Source organism: Harpegnathos saltator, unplaced genomic scaffold, assembly GCF_003227715.2.
Source record: "Harpegnathos saltator strain DR-91 unplaced genomic scaffold, Hsal_v8.6 scaffold844, whole genome shotgun sequence".
NCBI classification, from domain to species: Eukaryota; Metazoa; Arthropoda; class Insecta; order Hymenoptera; family Formicidae; genus Harpegnathos; species Harpegnathos saltator.
Window position 1 is genome coordinate 2285996 of NW_020230698.1, and position 22503 is coordinate 2308498.

Genomic DNA, 22503 nt, shown 5'->3' on the forward strand with positions numbered 1-22503 from the left:
ACAGTCCAGATGTGGTTTCGTCCGTAAATTACATTTTCACAAACGAATTTATGAGGGAAATATCTGGAACCAACGTCCTCATCCGTCCGGCGTATCCAGCGCGAAGGACGGCGAAATATCGCAAAGCGCACCCTTGTGTCTGTTGTATGCTCATACACTTCTTCCCTTGGTCAGGCTTCATGGTTCCGTCACAAGTCCAACTGTAACCCGACCATTGTCACGGGACATTAGGCGGGTTTGTACGTTAATTGCAGGATCGTCGATGTTATCTGATTAAAAGTAAATAGCAGGCACTGGTGTCTGCTTTTATTATTGACCCTCTCGATATGTATAAATTATATATTTCGTAATTATGTATAATTAAGAAATGTATAATACTCCATAATTATGTATAATTATGTAAGATATGATTATAATATTCAATCATATGCATCTAATTGCATATAATTATAAGCATAAATTATGTATAAATCATATAATAACCCATATAATAATGATCCATAAATATATCCATAAATATCCATAAAATAAATAAATCATATAATAACCCATATAATAATGATCCATACGTAAATTTTGTCTCTATGAAATTATGCATGTCAACTGGAAGTAAACGCTGTTAAATGAAGGAAAGAAGAGATTGTTTTGCTCAATTATCTGCATTACGGGCTACTACAAAATAGTTATCTTAATTTATTAATTAATTATTTTATTTGTATAAAATCATGTTTTTTTCAATGGGGATATATATAACTATGTATGTTTATATGTTTGGCCATATAGAAGCAAAATTTATATATAATTACGTACAATTATTTTATGCCGGTCCTGCGCATCGGCTTTTCACAAAACACAAAATCAGTGCTTTTTCAAAGATCATAAATGTTATCGTGAGCGAGACGTTTAACATAGGAGCCAAAATTTATGCCAGAAACAAACCATGATGTATCATATTCTCTGTGAGACAAATATTCTTTTTCTTTTCTTTTTCTTTGCTCGTTCGCCCATTTTTCCTTTTCCTTTTCTAAAGAATGCCGTCGATCGGTTGTTGTGTATACCCTTGAAGAAAAGCACACAATTGTAATAAAAATATTGAATTTATTCTTGCTTCTAATACCTGACCATTCATATCGTACGAGGTGTGAGTATTGAATATGAAAATCCGAAATGGGCATTCGGAGCATTGAAAAACAATAAGGATCACAGTGAGGTCAATGGTGAGGAAAGCAATATGTTTACGTTTGAAAGATAGAGAGGCGGATCATAAAAACGATGTCGCGATAGAGGCAGGCGGTTAGTCGCTGTTGGACGCCCAAAATAGATGTGCCATCGCCACTCGCGCAGAAGGTTGGTGAGTGTTAATCAAATCATTGTTTCCTAATGTTTACCGGGTGACCAGAATCGAGCATTGTTCCCTCACACAATTAGTTGATTTCTCTTAATTCCGAATACCGGTGTCGTCGTGCGTTTCCCCTTCGATACCGGTTCGATTCAGATGTTTTCTTGGTCAACAAACCGGGCTCGCCGTGCGTTTTCCCGGGGGGCCCGGTATGATCTAAGTGATCTAAGCCAGCAGCTGGGAGGGACATCTCGTGCGCTTTCCCTTGATGTCCATTGTACCTCTTGGTGCTGGATGGTGAGCTTTAGGCTGGGATATATTGGTGGTGATTTCCTCGTGCGCTTTCTCTTGGAGATCTCCGACTGCCCGCCAGCGGTTCGAATGTGCGCATACCCATTCGGATCGCCATTTTTAATCAATTACCGCGTGAGGTAATCGCGCGAAAGCCCGACTCGAAGGTGTTCTGGCACTCGGTGCGTCTCCGTATCCCGCTCGACCTCCACCGACGGGCGTCTGAATTATATTATCGTTATGCTATCTATTATTTTTTTTGTGTTTACTACCTCAAACTGCTCGTCTATTCATTCGGCTTTTAGTGTGTATGCATAAGGCAAATGAACAAAAGAAGGAAGGTCATGTCTATAGGGACTCCCTCCCATGTTATTTATACATCTTATATGTTACTCTTACTCTCTAAAAGTGAATCAGTGAAATTCACTGATGCGCTTTTAGAGAGTACATTTCATTATTTAAAGATTAAAGAAGATTAGAAAAATAGAAAGCTCTGTAAACAACCAATAAGAAATACGGACTAGTTGGAGCCGTCATTGGATGTTGAGCACGACAACTTAAATCTAGGGAGCGGGTTAAATTTAAGTTGGAAAGATTATGTATAAATTCTAATTTATTCGTTTACCGCGTCTTACTGTGTTTAAAATCTGCGTTTTAAAAGAGAGGAAGAACGAAATAGTTTAATGCTGGAGAACTTTACATTTAAATGGGGGATAAAGCAGGGACGTGATAAATTTGTCTTATAAAAATGTGAAAAATCTGTATTAATAACGACAGTATAAAATATCAGAAGCCACGTACTTAACAACGGAAGACCGGTGCGAAGGTTAGATATACTTGCGATGCGAATACAAGCACTATGCTGAGCGAGCTTCGTATAATCCGGGGCAGCAGCTTACGGTATGCATTAATGCAGATCTCGATGTAAACAACATTAATAATTGCGTCCACGCACAAACAACACATCTGTTATTATGGTGCAATTTAGTTAAGGGCGACCATAATATAGACACCGCTATATTATACAATCCGTTTGCGAATTTACATCGGGGCGGATTGCCCAAATTGCAAAAAGGAATATAATATTACATTAACATTAACATCGAAAATGCAGCGTCCCCGCGGGAGAAACTCCTCTTTTTATTTATTAGCATTTTATAATGAATGGAAATCTGGACCGCATTCAGTGTCATGTTAATCGAGTTTTCGTTTAATCGCGTTTGCATCCGAACGGAATAGAATAAAATATCCTGCGGTGAACGTTGAAACGATAGGTTGATAGATTTGCGCGACGAAACTCGGTTGAAACGCCTCGCAGACGCATTCATTGTCGGCGGATCCTCCGGATGAATATCCTAAACTCAGCGGCCGAGAAAGAAAGAGAATATTTTTTCAGCACACATATATATCAGGTGTGTCGGTAATTCCTTTCCGGTTTTTTCGCTAAAGAAAACACGTTATTTACAATGGATAGTTAAAATATATTTATTCAAAGTATTGGCCATTTGATTCTATACATTTGGTATATATATACATGCCATGTTAATTAATCATAAGGGGATTTATCGAGAATCCCATTAAAATCGATCGGCACTGCTCGCGATGCCGAGGAGAATAAATAATTTCGATGCGTCAGCGGTTGCCCGCGATAAATATCATATTGCGTATCGGTGATCAATAAATTAAATTCTAAAGTTTGTCTCGATATCTCTCAAATAATAATTCCGTCGAATTAGCGTCATTTACTGCGGACACTCGCATAAACGTGCGCATAAAAATTCAATGGAACCTCCGCTTAGCGGAATCGCATTTTCCCTCCGACGCGACCACTCTTAAAAAGGACAAGATTTTTTTGCGGAGCGCCGCATACATTAATCTGATTATGCAAAATCCTATCTCCCGCTTGGTCTGAAACGCTCATATATCGGAATAATCCCCAATTATTCGTTTTCTTCTTTTTTCTTATAGATATAAAACTCCATTCACTTCTCCTTCCACCCTCGCTTAGCGGGTAAGTAAAGCGGGACCGAGGTTGCCTCTTTAAATTCTCTCGAGATACCTCTCACACCGTTCATCGCCAATTATGGAGCCGGACATAAATTAAAAAATGTCACCCATGTGCCACCCACGTGGCCGCCCAGCTTTTCTTTCGCCGATCTCGCGGTCAGATTTTGAAGAATTTACGGATTATAGGAATCACTGAGAAACGTTGCATCATTATGTCGAATAAATAGCCCGGTCGGTCTCTGCGGGAGCGTTTATAAACACCCGAATATTCTCGTTCGATTTGCGAGCGCATAACAGATTCCTGCGGGATCGCTGTCGATGAACGCATCGACGGGAACTCTGGCAGTCCCGGCCTTTCATCAGGAAACAGAGACCGACGTGCATGCTGCCTGTCGAACGGCAACCGGTGCATTCCGCGAGGAATGCCTTTCATCCCTTGCGCGGATCCAATATCTCAAAAGAGGAGGCGGCACTAACATCCACGATTCGGTCCCCATCTCTCCTCCTCTGGACGGCCATCCGGAATGAGACGTAGGGTCGAACGGATGTTGCCTCGTCGTTGACCCTATTTACGCTCGGTCAAGCCGTCCCTTTTGCTTACAGGACGGTATGACACAGAAGACTAGACAAACGTACGGAAGCAAGCTTGTTGTGTAGATTAAATTTGGAATCCCTTTGTTCGCGTGTATCCGGCGACACGTTGCTGCCCGAAAGGAGGAAGCGAGCGTGATGTGTATTGAAAGTTCTTCGCAGCAACATCGTTGATCGCAATGAACAGGGAAATTTAAATGCGATTTGACGTTTTTTGAGGCAAAATACTGTCGCTGTTTACGCTGAGGTGTATACGGCGATTGTTGTAACGACTGACAAGATGACTTTCAATCAGTTTCAATTAGTATTGACATGAGCTGATCGTGAAAATGAATTACTAACTGAACAATATTCGTGTTAAGCTAAGTAAGATTAGTAAAAGCAGAAGAGTCTGCTAACAACAAGTAAAAACAGTATAAAAGGTTTATAGAAACCTACACATAAACAAACTTCTTATATAGGCTCTTAAAGAGCCTATATAAGATCTTTATCTTCTCTTTTAAGTATAGAACTGATCTTGTTGGGAAATTTGAACATTTGGGGTTTCAGTTGTGTTATATATGCTTTTTTTAATTTCTGGAAAGATTTTTATTTGTTTATAATGTTTGATTTAATTGTAATATTATTTTTTCAGGAATGACTAAAGTATTATTTAGCGGCATAGTAGTTTAATTTTATTTTTTTCATTGACAATTTAATTTTGAAAAATTTAGGGAATAACTACACGGATTTAACAAATAGATCTAATGTTGCCTACCGATTTCTAAAATGCCAACGAGTAGCTATTCAAATTGTCGCCATCAGTTTTACGTTTTTAATTACAATATTTTAGCATTTGCTGTTGTTTCTAATTTTATTTAAAATTTATTATAATAGATAATATGCAAAGTTTAGAATAAGACCGTATGTTTAGGAATATAGATCGAGATGACTAGTTTATTAAAAGGAACGGGTGCAATTGTCACAAACTCAGACACTATTACAAATTGGGACATTCACTTGAACTGTAAAGTGAGATTAGTAGCGGAATTTATATGCTGTAAAAACTTGTCTTAAAATTTTCTAATATTAGCGAAATGTTCGATCTGTTGGAAATATCGACAATAGTTCGGCGGAAGTGTGCAAAATTCTTTACAACGACGAGGAGATAGAAAGAGAGAGAGAGAGAGAGAGAGAGAGAGAGAGAGGGAGAGAGAGAGAGAGAGAGAGTATTCCTTCCGCTGGACTTCTTTCTATGCAAGATCCGTCGATCGTTTCTTTCCTCGTTTGAAATTCCCCACGGAATTACCGAAGTTGCGATACAAATACACGCGACGTGTCCTCTGACCGAGTTCATCTTATCGTTCAGCCCGCATTGACGCCGATCGTTCGGCATCAGTTATCATCCGCGTCTCGTTTTTGTCTTTTCTTGCCGCGTTGCGTCACATTTGTCTGCAGATTGAATCTGAGGAATCCGGCGCTGTCGGAACAAGACGATTCGATTTAAATTCCAACACTGGATTGCTCGCTCGCTCGCTCGCTCAGCTTCCAGTTTCCGCGATCTCTCGCGCGGAAAACATAACGTAAGCTTCATGTATTCGCGGAGGAGGAGGGTGGCGGCGTAAAACTGCTTCGAATTTCCGCCCCGGATCCAAATCTTCCGTGCTGCCTGGAAACGGCGTGCACCTATCGAAATGCGCGATACGGATCCTGATTTCCAACGGCCGTCACTGCGCGTCTCTCTACACGACGTGAGAGATATTTATTGCGGAACTACTTCATTCTGCTCCCTTATTCCCAACGAAATAACGAATTATTCTCGTTCTTGGCGGGAGCGGAACGAGAAAAGTAACAGGCGGAATGTCGCCGCCGCATAATTCCAAAAGCCTGCGATTTCCCTTTCCGTAATATCGCAGAAGTCACGATATTTATTTTCTGCGAGCTTGCGCTACGAAAACCACATTTCTTTCTGAGCGAACGTCTCACGCGTGCGTTGCAACTTGAATATACCTACATGGATTATTCGCAACGCTCTTATAAGACAAAATCTTTTCACTGTGCTGATTCCCCGGATTATATATTTCTTCGGGAAAGGAACATGTATATGTACAGGTGTACGATAGTGTGCTACTTCAGTCCCCTACGCATGTACTCATTGTCGCCATTTATCAAAGAATCCCTACATATTCTTTCTTTTGCCCTCTTACATCAGGATGGGCAAATTTTATCGCGGAGATTCAACTGTACTTTATAGCGAGATTAAAAGGGGAAGACGGAGGAGACGTTTGCGCATAAAACGCGTGATCCGGCGACAACGTTTAAGTGATTGCGACGACGCAATTCTTCCGCGACCTTATGCCAGCATTTGCGAAATACATTTTATAGCGTATTGCGCTTCGATCGTCGGGCTTGCGACGCACGGCAGCGAGAATCCACCTCGCCCCGGGTCTCACGATGCCGCGCGAGAGACGCCGAACGAGATCTTATAAATATTCTATGAGCCACGTGACACAGAACGGATGGCTTTTGAACTACAAGGAAGAGCAATTTTTGCAAAATCTGGTCTGGCACTAACGCGGTTGCGTCTCGCTTCCCTCTGTATCGCGATCTCATAAACGCCGTGCTTTACCCCGTCGAAGATTATTCCGCGTCTCTGCTTTCTGGAGGTTCGACGGGCTCTTCCCGGGATAAAGAGGCCGATCTCGTGGGAAATAAGGTTCAGTAATGCAGCGCTACCACTCACGTAACCAACCCACGAGCGACTAGAACTTTATGAATTGCAGCGCACTTCAAGTTTCACCTGGAGAGATAGAGACACATTTTGTCACTTCCACATCGTCCCCGTGGATGCCAATTGAGACGTACAAAAAGGGTCACTGCGATTATCGTTGCACATTCATACACGCGTAACGACGGTGCAAGCGCAGCGACAGTAAAATCTTACATTTCGCGAGCTTTTTTTAGAGTATGTCCAACAATAACTATTTTATTGGCGTATTTTCCTTATAAAGTGACTTTGGTTTCTCGAGTGACAGAAACCAAAATTTAAATCGAAACTGCTCCCCCTAGAAAAAAAACTTTATTACCATAAGACGTTTTTTTATGTATTACGTAATTTCTGTTAAACAAGTTTTCTCTCATTGATTTTTGTTAAGTAACTTTTTCCGTAACTTTTTTCAGTAACTGTTCTTTTTTGTTAGGTACATTTTTCTCCTGCTCCTGTTTGTTACATATTTTTCTTGCTTTTATATTTTGAGCGTATTCAAGGTGATAATTATTGTTTTCTCACTTTGTATATGACGATTAACTTTGAGAGAAACTTTGTTTTCGAAAGTTTATGGGTCGATAACATTTTTTATGTTTATCTCCATGCTTGTGCTCGGTCGGACATGATTTTCAACGTTCGCGTGTCCTGCATTGTCAAATTCATTCCAACAGAAACTACCGACTAACTGATGACTAAAGCTTCAGCAAGAAATATCTTGAAGTTCAGGGATTTGTCACTAGGTAACGAGGTAGTTGCTTATCCGAACACTCCTGAACATTCTTGAACCGTCATGAAGTTAGGGTAAACAGTGCTAACCTCCGAGATATGTATGTTCCAAACTCTGAAGCGTCCTGTAAACTCGTACACGTGCTTGAAACTTGCGTTTATTCCTGAAAACACACTCATGTGTCTTCCAGCGGTTAGAAGACGTACAGAGATTCGAATTTTGAAGTTCGCAGTATATTTTTCTTAAATCCGACTCGGACGAGGGAGTACGCTGCAGTCCGAGAAAAAATTACTCGGACTCATGGAGACTCTCGGAGCTTTCATGCGATATGGCGGAAATTGCAGATGCTGCGATCTCATATGAGATTTCCAAATCTTAGAATTCAATTTCAGAGTTCCATTGGAGATCTCAAAGTGTCATTGAATTCCGATTTTACAGATTATCAAGTCGATTGATATTTTGCACTTCAGAGAAGAAGAAATAATTTAAATTTTAATGATAAAGATTAAGAGTGAAGATGAAGAGTCAGGATGTGGGAAAGCGAGCTCCGTACACTCGGAATTTAGTATTTAACGAATAAGAATGAATCGTGTCGAGTGAAAAATTTAGCGTATCTAAAATCGAGAAACCCTGGAAGATATTCTTAGATATTCTTAGTCGCACGGCCAAAATAAAGATCGGTAAATATTAACTACTCACATTTTTATTCTCCAATGTTTCTAGAGCCCTTTGACACTTCGAGAGTCAATGTTTACAGGAGGCCGTTCTGCGGAAGTAGTGTTCGCGTAATAGATCTTGAAGCGGTAGGGGTAGATTCTTCTTATAACGCGGCGACGACGGCGGCGATATCCCTCGTTCATTCTGCAAACGTCGCGTCGATACAGCTGCGCTACCCGTACCTGCCCCATAAAATCTCAATAAAACGTAGCTTTTCGTCTTAAGCTTTCAGTGAAGGTTTCTTTAATCCTGTTAGAGCTTTCCTTCGGCCGGGCGAATCCCCGATACACGAAGGGAATTTGCCGATGTCCCCCCCTCTCCTCCCCAACCCACCCCACCCGACGGCGATTAACGCGAGTTCATTCTGCTTTTATTTCGCAGACTCTGAGTACGAGGAGGAGCAAACACCGAGATACAGGCCGGACTCTTTGGCGAGCCTTTGTCGAGCCACCAGATTCACGGAGGCCGAGCTGAAGAGAATATATCGCGGCTTCAAGGCTGAATGTCCTACGGGAGTCGTCAGGGAGGAAACTTTCAAGTGCATCTATTCGCAGTTCTTCCCTCAAGGAGGTGAGGTCAGATCCTAGATACAGCAGTATTTCCTTCGCGATAAACGATTCCTTATTAAACAGTAAAAGAAGTGGGACACGCCACTTCGGTTGTGAGAGGGACGGCATAGCGAGCGCTTACGAAGTTGGTGAGCTGTTAAATGTATCTTCCGTTGGGGTTTCCGTCAAGACTCATAACGCAGATAAAAATTTCATTAATAATCGCGCTTATATTATCGGCTTTTCTGCTTTCACCTTTCAGAGAAAACGGGTTATTAAGTGTGACTTGCTGTATTTTCTGCCCCTGTCAGAGATAGATCTTTCTCCCTTTTTTTTTTCATGCGGCGACAGATATTGATACGCAGTATCGCGAGACAATTGCCGTACTAGCGGAATAATTTCGCGATATAGTTAAATATTTGAACAGAGGAGAGGCGCGCACCTCTGATTACGTCGGATTGAAAAATTAAACAGGTTCAAGAAAAATGTTTACTTTCCTCTTTCGATCGCAAAGAGGCCGCTGTTATTCTCGCTGACGTCTCTTGTGCCCACTTTTGCCGTCTAGCATCCGATCAATATTCCCGAGTATCTTACGATGGAATTTATAATTAGCAGAAATAGCAATCCCGCTCGTTTGCTTCCTTCGATTCTCCCAAAGTACGCGTCCGATTCCCCCCAACCTGACGCGCAAGGTCGAAAAATTCCGCAAATATTGAAGAAATGTTGATTTGATTTTGCGAAAAAAGAAGGAAAGAGAGAGGGAGAGGGAAAGAAAGAGAGAGAGAGGGGGAGAGAGAGACATCGAACATACCGCTCCGGTTTATTTATTCACCGCGCATCTATTCGCATTTAAATTTCTCCGTGTTGCGACGGTAACATAGAGGATGCGTCGAAGAGCATTAAGCATGGGAAAGGGAAAGAGAACAATCTAACTGGGATATAACTACGGCCCTTCTCTGAACGCGGTTACTGTAGCCATGGTAACGAACTCCGAGATCAAAATGGCACTGCGTTTCAAATGTTCCCTTTTATCCATCCGTATCCGAGAGACATAGAGAGAGAGAGAGAGAGAGAGAGGGAGAGAGAGAGAGAGAGAGAGAGAGAGAGAGAGAGAGAGAGAGAGAGAGAGAGAGAGAGAGAGAGAGAGCGGGGGAGGGCCGGGGAAAGATATGATTATCCGTGGACTATACGCGTCCCGCGTATTAATGCGAAGCAATTTTCGGGAGTCGCGTCTGTCGTATAAACGCATTTTAATTGGAGCCGATTAACTTTGTTACGACGGCATTAAGCGCTCGACCGCTTAAGCGAATGCTGGCCGGCACGAAGAGGAAGCACTTATTGCGAATGTTCTCGCGACGACTCAGGGACTCGCTCGCCTGCTCGCTCTACTTTAATCGAGGCGATTCGATACGTTCCACCGCGGTTTCGTCACGCGGATCATCGTGTTCCGCAACTTCCATCTCCGGCGATACAAATCGCAACGCCAAAGGAGCTCCGAACACCTCAGGTATTTCCGAGTCGTAACATTCGTTTATTTCCGTAGCAAACTCTCCCGAACGCAAGCCACGAGTTAAACACGCTCGCCTCGTCACGAAGAAAACTGCGAGATCCGCGATGGAGGTTTACCCGCGCTCTCTCGCGTCGCAGAATTTTTCCACCACGGTCCAATATTCGCGCGTTAATAAAGCACGCCGCAATAAAAAAGGGAAAGAAAGAGAGGGGTGAGCTTTTCGAGGCATTCAACGGCCGCAGTATCGTGAGGCGTTTAAAGCTTCCTATCGTCGACAAACTCCTCCACCGGAGGTTCCATAGCCGCGGGCGCAGGGCCACGTCGATATCATGATTTGTTTGTCGCTCGGCGTAAAAGGTGGGTTGAACGCGAATTTACGAGCGAACGAGCCCAAATCCTTGGGAAAAAAAAAGAATCTCACACGCTCCGAATAGACGACGGATGCCCCGGGCGGGTATCTGTCTATCTTCGCTGACTACTATTTTACGATTTCACGGCAGCCTGTGTACGCTTCGCCTTGTTTTTCTTTTTTCTTTCTTTTTTCAAAGAAGTGCCTGCTGCTGCCGGTCCTACGGGAAGATAAATACAGTATTATTCGGCTAAAGCTACTCCCGAGGAACGTAGGAAATATTGAAAACGCGTTGCGCGGGGATTTAAAACTTGCCCGTGGCGCGGATGGCTCGCTCAGTAGGGAAAGACAGATTACGCGCGGACTGTTTATAAGCGAGGGGAATATCTTGTTCGCGCTAAAAATCGCGCGTGCGCTGCGCGAGATTAACTGTTGAAATCGCAGTGTATCGACCAGCGTTAATCTCACTGTAGCTTTGTAATCTTGCAAATTTAGTACAGTACATGAAGTAAGTGCGTTCGAGGCGAATTACCGAATAAATGTCGACGCTGTCTCGTATTTGGCTCCGGTTTTATAGGATAAATCAGATAAATGTGAATATATGAGAAAATTCTAGATGAGAAGACTGAAAACGTGTTGCACAGGGGTTGAAAACTTGTTCGTTCGAGTTTGCTCAGTAAAGAAAGGTAGATTGACACGGATGGGCTTTCTGTGAGAAAGAGAAATATCTTCGTATTAAAAATCGTGCTACGCGAGATTAATTGATGAAATTACGATGAAATTGATGAAATTAATTAAATTCGATGAAATTATATCGGCACGTTAATTTTTCTATTGTTTTGCAATATTATAAATTTAATACATATCGCACTAAAGATAAGAGAGCGCTATTTTTCGGAACAAATTACCGAATAAATGTCAATACCATCTCGCACCCGGCTCTAGTTTGAAAAAAATAAATCAGATAAATATAATATCATTCTGGCAAAATTTTTCCCAGGGAATATGTGAAATATTAAAAACGTGTTGTACGACGAATCAAAATTTTGTGGCGTGGAAGATTCGCTCAGTAGAGAAAGATAGATAGACTTCACGCGCACCGTATATACACATACATACACACACACATATACACAATTTGTGCGCGAACGGGGCTCTCTATCTAGAAAGAGAAATAGTTTCGCATCGAGAATCACGCTACGTTAGATTAACTGATGAAGCTACGGTGTATCAATTCGCGTTTATTTCCCTATTGTTTGGCAATATTACAAATTTAATGCATCACGCCTCAATAAGAGAGCGCTACCATTCGAGACAAATTATCGGATAAATATCGACACCGTCTCGCTCTAAGCTCTGTTTTAATGAAGATAAATCAGATAAATACGAATATACGAAACATTGAAAACGCATTAGATGGTAGAAAAATGGGCTAAGTGATTTGATTGAAAACGGTTTAATAATTCTGCCAGATAAAAATCGCCTTTCTTTTTATTATCTTTTATTATACTATACATCTACATAATTGTAAGTAAGTTGCCATAAAGCTGGATCAGTCACGTCTTTGAGAAACCCATCAAAATTTTTGCACACCGGATTAACTGCGATGAATGGGCGCATATTTTGCTTCATTATTGTTTTGCGACATCACAAATTTAATTATAATGAATTATAATGAATTTAATACACATGAAGTAAAAGATCACGATTCTTTTCGGGACGAATCATCGAATAAACGTCCGCACTATCCCGCACTCAGCTTCGATTTTCATATAGCAGCTGCTGTTAAAAGATGAACATAACCGTTTCCTGGTCGTAATATATATTTGAGACAAGTGGACGCGTCGCGCACCTTCATTACACTAGTAAGATGATAGAGGGTGCTAAATTTCAAACGTAATAGGTAGAAAATCTCGAAAATTGTGAAAGATATTAAAAAAAGCTAAAACACATGTTCCATGATTTCGAAGTGAAAAGAGAATGGCATTATTAGTTTTTTATTTAGAGGGCATTTTCAAGGTCAGCTGAAGGTCAACTTAATTTTTTAATAGAAAGTCCAATTTTTTATTATATCTTTTTTTTCTACCAATTAATTTCAACAACTTTTGTCTGAAACATTTTTTTATTTGCCTAATATTTTTTGAAATATTTAAGGAAAACTTGATAACTTTTTCAACATTTAACTTACGATCTATATCTCGCTAACTATTCGTCGAAAGAAAAAATAATATTGAACTTTTTTACTTTATTTACTATCAAGAATATGTTACTATAATAGTGCCCTAACTTTTGTTAATTTAATAATTTTGAAATTTCCAAAAGTCGATAAGTTAACAAAAGTTACTGCACTATTATAGTAATATATTCTTGATAGTAAATAAAGTAAAAAAGTTCAATACTATTTTTTCTTTCGACGAATAGTTAGCGAGATATCGTAAGTTAAGTGTTGAAAAAGTTACCAAGTTTTCCTTAAATATTTCAAAAAATATTAGGCAAATAAAAAAATGTTTAACAAAGTTGTTAAAATTATTATTAATTGGTAGAAAAAGAAGATATAATAAAAAATTGAGCTTTCTATTTAAAAAATTTAAATTGACCCTCAACTGACCTTGAAAATGCCTCCCAAATAAAACATTGATAATGCCATTCTCTTTCCCCTTCGAAATCATGGAACACATGTTTTAGTTTTTTTTAATATCTTTTATAGTTTTCGAGATTTTTCACCTGTTACGTTTGAAATTTAGCACCCTGTATAAGAGACCAAAATCGTTTCTATATATGAACGAAGCTGAAATTCAGTTCCGCGGCTGTACACAACGATATACATATTTACCTGTTTACATCAGGCGCAGTTCAATCTTGGAATTGTACTCTATTCGGTTGAATAATATTGACAACGCTAAAGATAAACACCAACTATTATACATAACGCTCACGAGGACGCGCGCGCGCACGCATACACACAGCTGCAAATCATAAAGTCGGCGTTTTACGGCGATTTTGGCGACGGGTATTGTACGAAATTAAACGTGCGCACGTGCGCGATATGTGTATATGAGAACTTTTAATAAAAATTCCTCGGTTTCGCCGTGCACTCGACGCTTGTACGCGCGAGGCGTGTACACTCGTCGTGATTTTTTCATTTATTCGAATAAAGTATCCGCGAAGCTATCGAGCCGGCGAGAGGAGTGAGGTCGCGATAGAAGATTAATTATAACTTCTCCGTGCTTAGTCGGCCGTTGTTTTGCATAAGGGAAACGAAATAGTCCTCCTCCCCCTTCCCCCGCCCCGACTGACCTATCCGCTTCTCTCAAATTGCGGAGAAGGCATTTTGCGGTTTTATTCACCACTCTTCTCCCTTTCCTCTTTCGTCTCCATTCGTTTTTTTCTCTTCCGCTTCTTCCTCTTTTCTTTTTAATTAAGCGCAAATCGAACGGAGTTGGGTAAACAAAGACGATACGAAATGGCGGTACCGTCATTAAATCACAGTTTTTAATTAGAGCTCCGCCCTTATTGGTGGATCTGTGTGTGTTTGTGTGTATGTGTGCGGGTATGTGTGTGTGTATGTTGCTTCAGATGGTTGGCCCGCGGGTATTTTCACAAGCCGTGCGCTTCGATTTCGGATAAGGAGAATTGAGATAATCCCTCGGCTGAATTCTACATATCGTGTGCGCGCAATTTTCCAACTACGAATGTTCCGATATCGTGTCGCTAAAGATTATATAACAGTACGCGAAAGAGGGGGGGGCTGATGTAACTGATTTTTCGTTGGCCGAAACGGACGAAGATCATCGCGGGAAATTTCTATTTTTGGTCGATTGTCCTCGGTTAACTTCATCGAGTTTCAACGGATATTCAGACGAATATTTTTAGTCGCGATAACAGAGACGTTGTTCCTCGTCAGCGAGTTTTCTCCCAGTCTGGTTCATTCTGTTACGCGGACTGAAATTTCATTCGCCGTCTATCGGTAGCAAACGCATATTTAAAAATTCCTGCGCCGTCACAATTTAATGTGAATTCCCGCTTGCGTCTTGAGGGGATAGCACGAAAATGTTTGTCATTTCAGTAAAGTTAAAATAGCGTTGGATAAACAGCCGGCGGATTCAAAATAAGCAGGACTACGTGCAGCCCGAACGTTTCAAAAATATCTGTCAATCATGGTAGAATTGTCTGCCATGATAAATAAGCCGGCATCCAGTTTTTACGTTCTGCCCGATTTCAAAACGAGGACATCGCTTAATACATACATCCGCGTCATGCATTCGCGTACCCTCTGAGTCGCGGATTCAACATATCATTATGTAAAACGGCAAGATGAATTATTGTGTAACAAAAAAGTGTACCACGAGTCTTTAGCTTCCGTCGAGGAAAAATTTTCTATTAAAATTGGCAAATCAGAAAGAATTTGTAAGATGGTAGATTTCACATTTCCTTAATGATTAAATAAAATAAATAGATTTTTAATTTTTAAATTCAATTCCGCGATTCCCTCGTTTCCAAAATTATACACCATTTCGTCTAATTCGTCATTTATTTCGCCATTATGTCCATGATAAAGGAATGATCTGGAAGGCAAAAAATTTTTCAATGATTGATAAAAAAATTGATAATTTTTTTTTATTCAACCGTGAATCTTTTTATCTTCGAAAATACGGCGGTTTCGTGTCCCGCCATTGTCATTATTTCTGCATGCTCGGATATAACAGAGATCGAATGGGTGTTATGAAAAAATCACGAATTCGCCGCAACGAATGGGCAATAGAAGCTCCTTTAGCGATTGTGTCTTTTATCAAGGGTAGACATGTTTATACTTATCTAAAATCCCTCTGGCAACCCAAGAGGATAGTCGGGACCCGCACGTGCAGTTCAGCGCGTGAAATTTATACCTCTGATATCGAATACGAAACCGGTACAATAAAGGGACATTACAGAGATCTGCTCCAACAGTCAAAAGTCGAATGGTTGAGTTACAACATCGTCATAAATCTCAGCCCCCCGCCCGTTCCTCGTCGAGATAACGATTCACGATCCGTATTCGTTAGTTCATAGCGGAGAGAGCTATTCGCCTCTTCTCGTTTTTGACGGAGGACTCTTTTCACCCACTTCGAACTCGCGAGCGTGTAAGCACCCACTTTGAAATTGTTGCCAACGTTCGCATACATACACGAAGAGATGCCTGAGATATCGAGAACCAATTTCACATTATATGAGATGTACCGTTAATTTTTCCAAATTTTCACGGAGCAAACGGATTTTAGTTAAATTGGCACGAACGCCGATCTTGGTTATTTCACCGACGAGTTCATTGCTCGTCGTTGTCGAAAATATTATCAGTAAATTCAGATATCTTGGGTGAGAAACTTTGTCTAAAAGCTTCCATCCATATGTTGCGCACTCATTTTCTTTAATTAACATCTCAAAAATTATCGTGATTGTTTGTAAAATGGTTTGTAAAATGGTAGAGTACTTTATCGTTCATTTTAGTGAGCTTTTATGAATGTGGTTCTAAAATCCAAAACTTCTATTTTTTTAATTAAAACGTTTGTTTAATTAAAAATTAAAATTAAAATTTAGTTCTTTCATTGTCACGTTAATTCAAACAATTTTTTTCCTTTCTCTACAAATCTTTTTTTTCATGCAAAATTTTAAAAATTCATAAGAATTTGAAATATGTCTTGTATCGTCTCAGAAGAGCGCAATTTTTTGCAAAATAATACAGGATTGTCTCGTCTAATTTAATGAGTTCTTATGAATCAAATTCGGTTCCAGACGCCAAGAATTGTTTTTCCTTCTCAAACGATACGTTGTCACATTAACCCTTTAACTGCTGAGATATTAAATGACCAATATGACCCTCTTTGCTGAGTTATTTTTACAATTATAAAATATTTTATAATGATAAGAGATGGCACTATATGCCCGCTCAATTCAAATGCTTTTTACAAACTAAATTAAATGGGTATTACACATTGAAAGTCCAAATCGAGTAAACTCGATCGTAGCAAGGCCGCCATTTTTTTTCCACACTCGAGCGTATCTCGACCGTAGCAGTTAAAAAAGGGTTAATTCGATTCAATCAATCTTCTTCCTCCGTGCAAGCTTTTAAAAATTCCTACGCATCCCATGTAATACAGAATATTTCGATGAATATTCCGACTACGCGAGAATGATTAATGATGTTGTAACAAGATTTAAATTGCACATTTTATTCAAATTTATCCACGTTTCCAAACGATCGACAAATCGCGAAGGACGTTACATTAATCGCGACAAAGTGTAAATGTTGAATATTCTTTGGAGTCGCACAACCACATTCGATATCTCGCGTCTATCTCTCGTGTGAAGGATCCTCTCGACAAAATCCGTGAGTATTTGAAGTATCGTCTCGTCTGAGAGAAAGCGCAACATTTTGTGCTGCTCGATCATACACATACATACATCTTCGTACATTGCACGTGCGAAATTTGTATACAAATGGCGCAGGATGTTAGATACGTGACCCTTCGCCCGGAGACTGGTAGCTGCGCAATTCTACGGGAACGTTCCGACAGAACTATTGAACAGCGGGAGGTGCAAGAGCGTATATTCGCGGATCACCACTGTGGCTTACCCGTCTTGGCAGTGCGGTCGCGACCGGAAAATCTCGCCGGAAAACCTCAACCGCGGAAGAACACACGCGAGAGTCCATCGTTTGATCTCGCTCTTAGTTTTTGATTTTGATCGCGAATAAAACTGTCCCTTTTTGCCTTCGCGCAGCGAAGTTAAACAAGAAAAATTTCCGATCTGTAGTAGAACTCGGGAGATTCAACTGGACTTTCCCCGCAGTATCCGCCAAAAGAGACCTCGCGCGCGCGCGAGAGAGAGAGGGAGAGAAGAGGGACGAGTGTATCGTATGACAGAAATTCGCGAGGAACGTAAACTCCCAGATGTGCGACGAAAAGTTGAGCTCGAGCTTGTTGTAATATGCGCCGGATGTGTTCTTCGTACATGTCGAAGTGTAAGCACTCCCGCCGGTACTTCCTGCTAATATAATTTGCCAGTTGTGCTGGCTGTGCTGCCAGCGGGCACCATCGAGGGCAAAGAAAACTAATTCTCGGATTTCGCATTACTCTGCAATTGAGGCACGTTTCTACGAACACGTAGTAGCTCGCAGACGTCCGCCAACTTTGACGAGTTAATACACTTTATACTTCCGTCTTTCGTAATACACGCATACACACACACGCGTACACACACACACACACACACATACAAACGAGGATGTGTTCTCGAGGGCGTACTGTGTGCTTCAAGGAATGTAGTTGAAGATGTCTGAGGTATGGTAGGAGCCGCTGTAGAAATGTTCAAGCTAGCCCTTCCGGTGACCTTCCAGAACCAACGGCTCTCACCCTGAGAGCGAGGGATAGTCGAGGTTAGGTCTCGATTTCGCGACGGCGAGATATCGCGATTCGAAGGTAATATCTCTCGGTCAACCTTTCTCCGCGACACCGAACGCGCGATAAATCTCGCCGGGGACGAGGGCGGAAGATGCAAGAACTCGTACATACGGCAGGGTGATCATTCGCGCCGGCTGCATAAATCCTCCCTTCGGATGTACAGCTACTCGCGTTACCCCGACTGGAAGTTATTAACACACGCCGAAGGGCATTCGGTTTTACGAGCCGTCCGCAGCAGAACCGGACGCTCTTTGTCCGCTGTTCTCGTTCAAGACCATTGCCTGTTCGCCAGTTGGGGAACTCGAGTGGCCCTATTAAGCAGCGCGCCTCCCTTCTTTGCGGCGGTTTATTAATGCCGAACGAGTGTTTTCGGCTTCGACGGGATCGAAGCGTCGGGAAGACTCGAGAGCGCCGCTCATTAGGTCGTAGTCGATGTCATTAAAGCGAGCTCCTTTTCACGAAATGCAAGTCGCGGGACTCCGTTCGAATCGGATTTGAATCCGATCATTTGCCCCCGCGGCAATTTTGCGTACGCGGACAATGTTACCCGCGTGACAGAAGGCGCACGGTCGAGAAGTCAATTACCGCCGCGGTAATGACCGCGAGAGCACGGCGGAGAGTGCTTTTTGCCGAATTGATACCCTGGCGTGTGCAATGTGACGTAACATGGATTGCACGGTGTTTTCACCAACGCGCGACGGAGCGCACTTCTCGACTGTCGCGCCGACTCGATGTCGACGCGAGCGCGCGCAGATCGCGATTCTCATCGAGATCGAGCGACGTGCACACACGCGGAATTATGTAGCAAGATGTGAGCGGGAGTGTGAACAGCTGTGACTTAAATGTTTCTTTTCTCTTTTTGTATAGCCAATACAAGCCAGTACGCGCATTACGTTTTTAATACTTTGGACCAGGATCACAGCGGGCTTCTCAGCTTCGAGGTAAGCGCACCACGTTTTAATGAGCTTTCATCATCATCGTTGCTTTCGTCGCGCGTTCGTCTCACGTGACATCTCATACCTCTCTTAATCTCGCACAATGAGGCGTTTGTGCCTCGTCGCTGCATAATTCTCTCTCTCTCTCTCTCTCTCTCTCTCTCTCTCTCTCTCTCTCTCTCTCTCTCTCTCTCTCTCTCTCTCTCTCTCTCACTCACTCTCTCTCTTTCTCTCTCTCTCTCTCTCCCTCTCTCTCCCTCTCTCTCCCTCTCTCTCTCTCTCTCTCTTTCATTGCCCCTGGCGGTCGTTTGCGCTTATTAGCATATTGCTGTGAAAATATCGGCATGCACAAAATCACTAGCGCGATGTCACGCTCTATATTTCATTCCGCGGGTCAACCCGATGCGGATTGGCATTGTAACGCACAAGATATGTCGCGATCGCAATGTGCGTCTCGTGAAACACGCAACGGGATACTTCGGCGAATAATGTTATTCGCAGTCTTAAGAATTTTCCAATTTTTCCAAATTTCTTTTCGCGGCACAAGCCTTCCGATTAATTCGCCGGCCATGCGCAAGTAAAGTTTTTTTTGTCAATATTCGTAATGTGTAATATGTAGAGTATAATATATAGAGTGTTTGGCTTTTATATGTTCGAGTCAAACCAAACGGTCAAATCTTTTGCCATTTTGTAAATTAGCGCGGTAATTATTGAGATATTAATGAAAGGAAATTGATCCATCTATGCTTGCGATACGGTAGAACATTTAAGGTTTTATTTGCGTTATACTTTTCTAAAATTTATGGAAAGATGTTCATTTATTTATAACATTCTCTCCAAAACGACTGAAGTACCATTTATTGACATGACAGTATAGTTTAGTTTTTGCCGTTTCAGTTTTGTAGAAGTTCAATTTTTAAGATTTTATGAAAGAACTATGCAGATTCAACAAATAGTCGGCTCGAACTGTCGCCATCAGTAATATGTTTGTCTTGTAATTATGATGTCCCGACATTTAATTTCACGAAATTTGTTATAATCGATAATATGTAAAATTTAAAGTAAGAGAACGTGTGTTTAAAATAAACTCATATTAGCTGACCTTAATTAAAAAAAAGAAAGAGAAAAAACAGGTGTAGTTATCACAAATTAGGACACTGCGCCGATTGAACATCTTAGCATTTTTTCATTCAGTTTGACGAGTTCCACTTGCATGCGAACGAACGCATAACCTCAGACCTTTCTCCGGGGATCTGAGGTATCCATGATGAATTTCCTTCTCGATAAAGAAGAAAAGCTTTTTGAGGGCAGCCGGGCCCTTATTAAGTCCCTTCGTCGAGCTATCCGAAGAGGTTTCAGCCAGTAGGAGTCCGGCATAACTCTAAACCCTTCCGCGGTCTTGGGTATCCATGATGGATTTTCTCCTCGATAAAAAAATAACAAAAAAGATGCGCACATACCCTGTGCACTGAACTTTCCATTTCTCTCGTTATTTGGAAAAGACAAAAGAACAAAGGACTCGTCTTCTCCCGGATAATATCGTATTTCGCAGATGGAAGCCGTAATAGCATTCGCGGGAAGCGGCTGAATTATGCGGTAACTGCTTAATCACGTTCGCCGTGTACGCAGCCGGCCGGTAATTAGCAGGCTAAATATGTAATTAAACAAAGCGGCTAGAAATTAGCGGTGAAATTAACACCTAATTCTAACGCGTCGAGTATCGCCGGGACCAGACAGCCGAAGAGTAGGAGAAGCGAGTACCACCGTACGGCGAGCTGTAAATTTAGGCGCCGTCGTAAAACGCGCGGCGCTGATTCATGTCTCATTGTTACTCGGCCCAACGGCGCCCGTTGTAGTATTTTCGCCGTGGGATCATCTCGCTCGTCATCGACGGTGGGGCCGCCGAGTGGATAGCGCGCGTCATACTCTAAGCGGAGCGTGTGCCGCGGACTCTCTGAGCTAATTAGTCGTAACACGCACAGCCAGCGTAGTGGATCTCATCGAGTTTGCCAAGCGACAGTCCGATCAATCGCCCGGGCACTCGATTCAAGCGGCAAAGTTAATTTGCGAGCGGGCGCGGCGCCCGCACGATCCAAAAGTACCGTGCCATCGAAGAATCAGGCGCGACGGTGGTAGGACGAGGCGGATAAGTCGTGGGAGGATAATTGCCGGGTAACGCGCTTGTCTTCCGGGGCGCCGGTCTGGAATCGTGTTCTTGTAAAATTGGCATCATTATAACGCGCAATTGAGACGTCGACGGATCGCCAAAGAGCGCCTTCCTCCCTGCCCCTCGCTCCCGCCGCCCTGTCACCTTCCTCTTTGCCTCGAGGGTGATAAGATTTTCGCAATAACCTGCGATATTCCAACCGCGTGCTTTAACGAAGTTATTGCGGCTGAAATACTCGGTCGTTGCGCCGGGCTTGTTTGTCATCGAACAGCGCACGGCAAACTTTTCAATCGGGCTTCATCAGCGCCGCCGGACTCTAACGATGAAAAGTTAGTTGGATATATTTAACTTGTAGGACTTGTAGGACGTGCGCGGCACGTAACCGTATGTGCTTTGATCTGTTCGACTAGTTTCCGCGCCGACCGCTGGAAAAGAGCTTATGACAGCATGGGAAATAATTTTCTGGCAAGCGTGACGGTCATGTCGCGACCTTTTGATGTTACCGGACGTGACGGTTCCGGAGAATCTTTTTTTTCGCAGTTATCATTTAATCTTTGTTTATCTTTGTGTTGTTCTCTTCATTAGTTTTCTTTCGCTTGTTTCCGTTTAGATAATGCCGTAGAATAGAACGGAATCTTCGAAAAATGGTGGATCTCCTGATTAATGGGAATTAATGATAAGTTTACAAAGATTTGGATTAGAAGCGTGTGATGTTTAGAACATTTGATTCTAAGGAAAAACTTAAATCGTATTTTCCTCGCCGAATTTTTCTTCAAAATTCTCTTTTTTTGTTTCTGTTTTTTATGTGTGTTGGACAAAATATATGAAACACTTTGAGTGTTTTCGAAACGAATTTTATTTTTCATTTCTTATTCTACTGAATATACAATAATTGGTACAAAAATAACGATTTCTTGTTTGAAAGTAAAAAAATATACGTTATCAATTGTAAAAAAAGAAAGAGTATTTACGAAAGCATACGGTGTGTATTTCAAGTATTTTGTTTTTCTTCCTAAAATAAATCATAAATGTCTCGGACAATATATGTTTCTGTGTACACATTAAACAAAAAATCCAAAGTTTTGCATTCTACCTGGTCTTTATTTTATTTTTCATTTCTTATTCTACTGAATACACAAT

General features: G+C 41.6%; 1 protein-coding gene across 3 annotated transcripts in view; it reads left to right on the forward strand.

The window, feature by feature from the left end:
• LOC105188015 (Kv channel-interacting protein 4) overlaps nucleotides 1-22503 on the forward strand; it is a 136432-nt gene that overhangs the window by 84940 nt on the left and 28989 nt on the right. For all 3 annotated transcript variants that reach the window (XR_003114273.1, XM_025307244.1, XM_019843554.2), the window contains exons 5-6: nucleotides 8800-8988; nucleotides 19129-19202. Coding sequence is in view for 2 of the 3 variants with exons in the window: in XM_025307244.1 (XP_025163029.1) it covers nucleotides 8800-8988; nucleotides 19129-19202 (263 nt within the window). In the remaining variant the exon portion in view is untranslated. The remainder of the gene's footprint in view (nucleotides 1-8799; nucleotides 8989-19128; nucleotides 19203-22503) is intronic.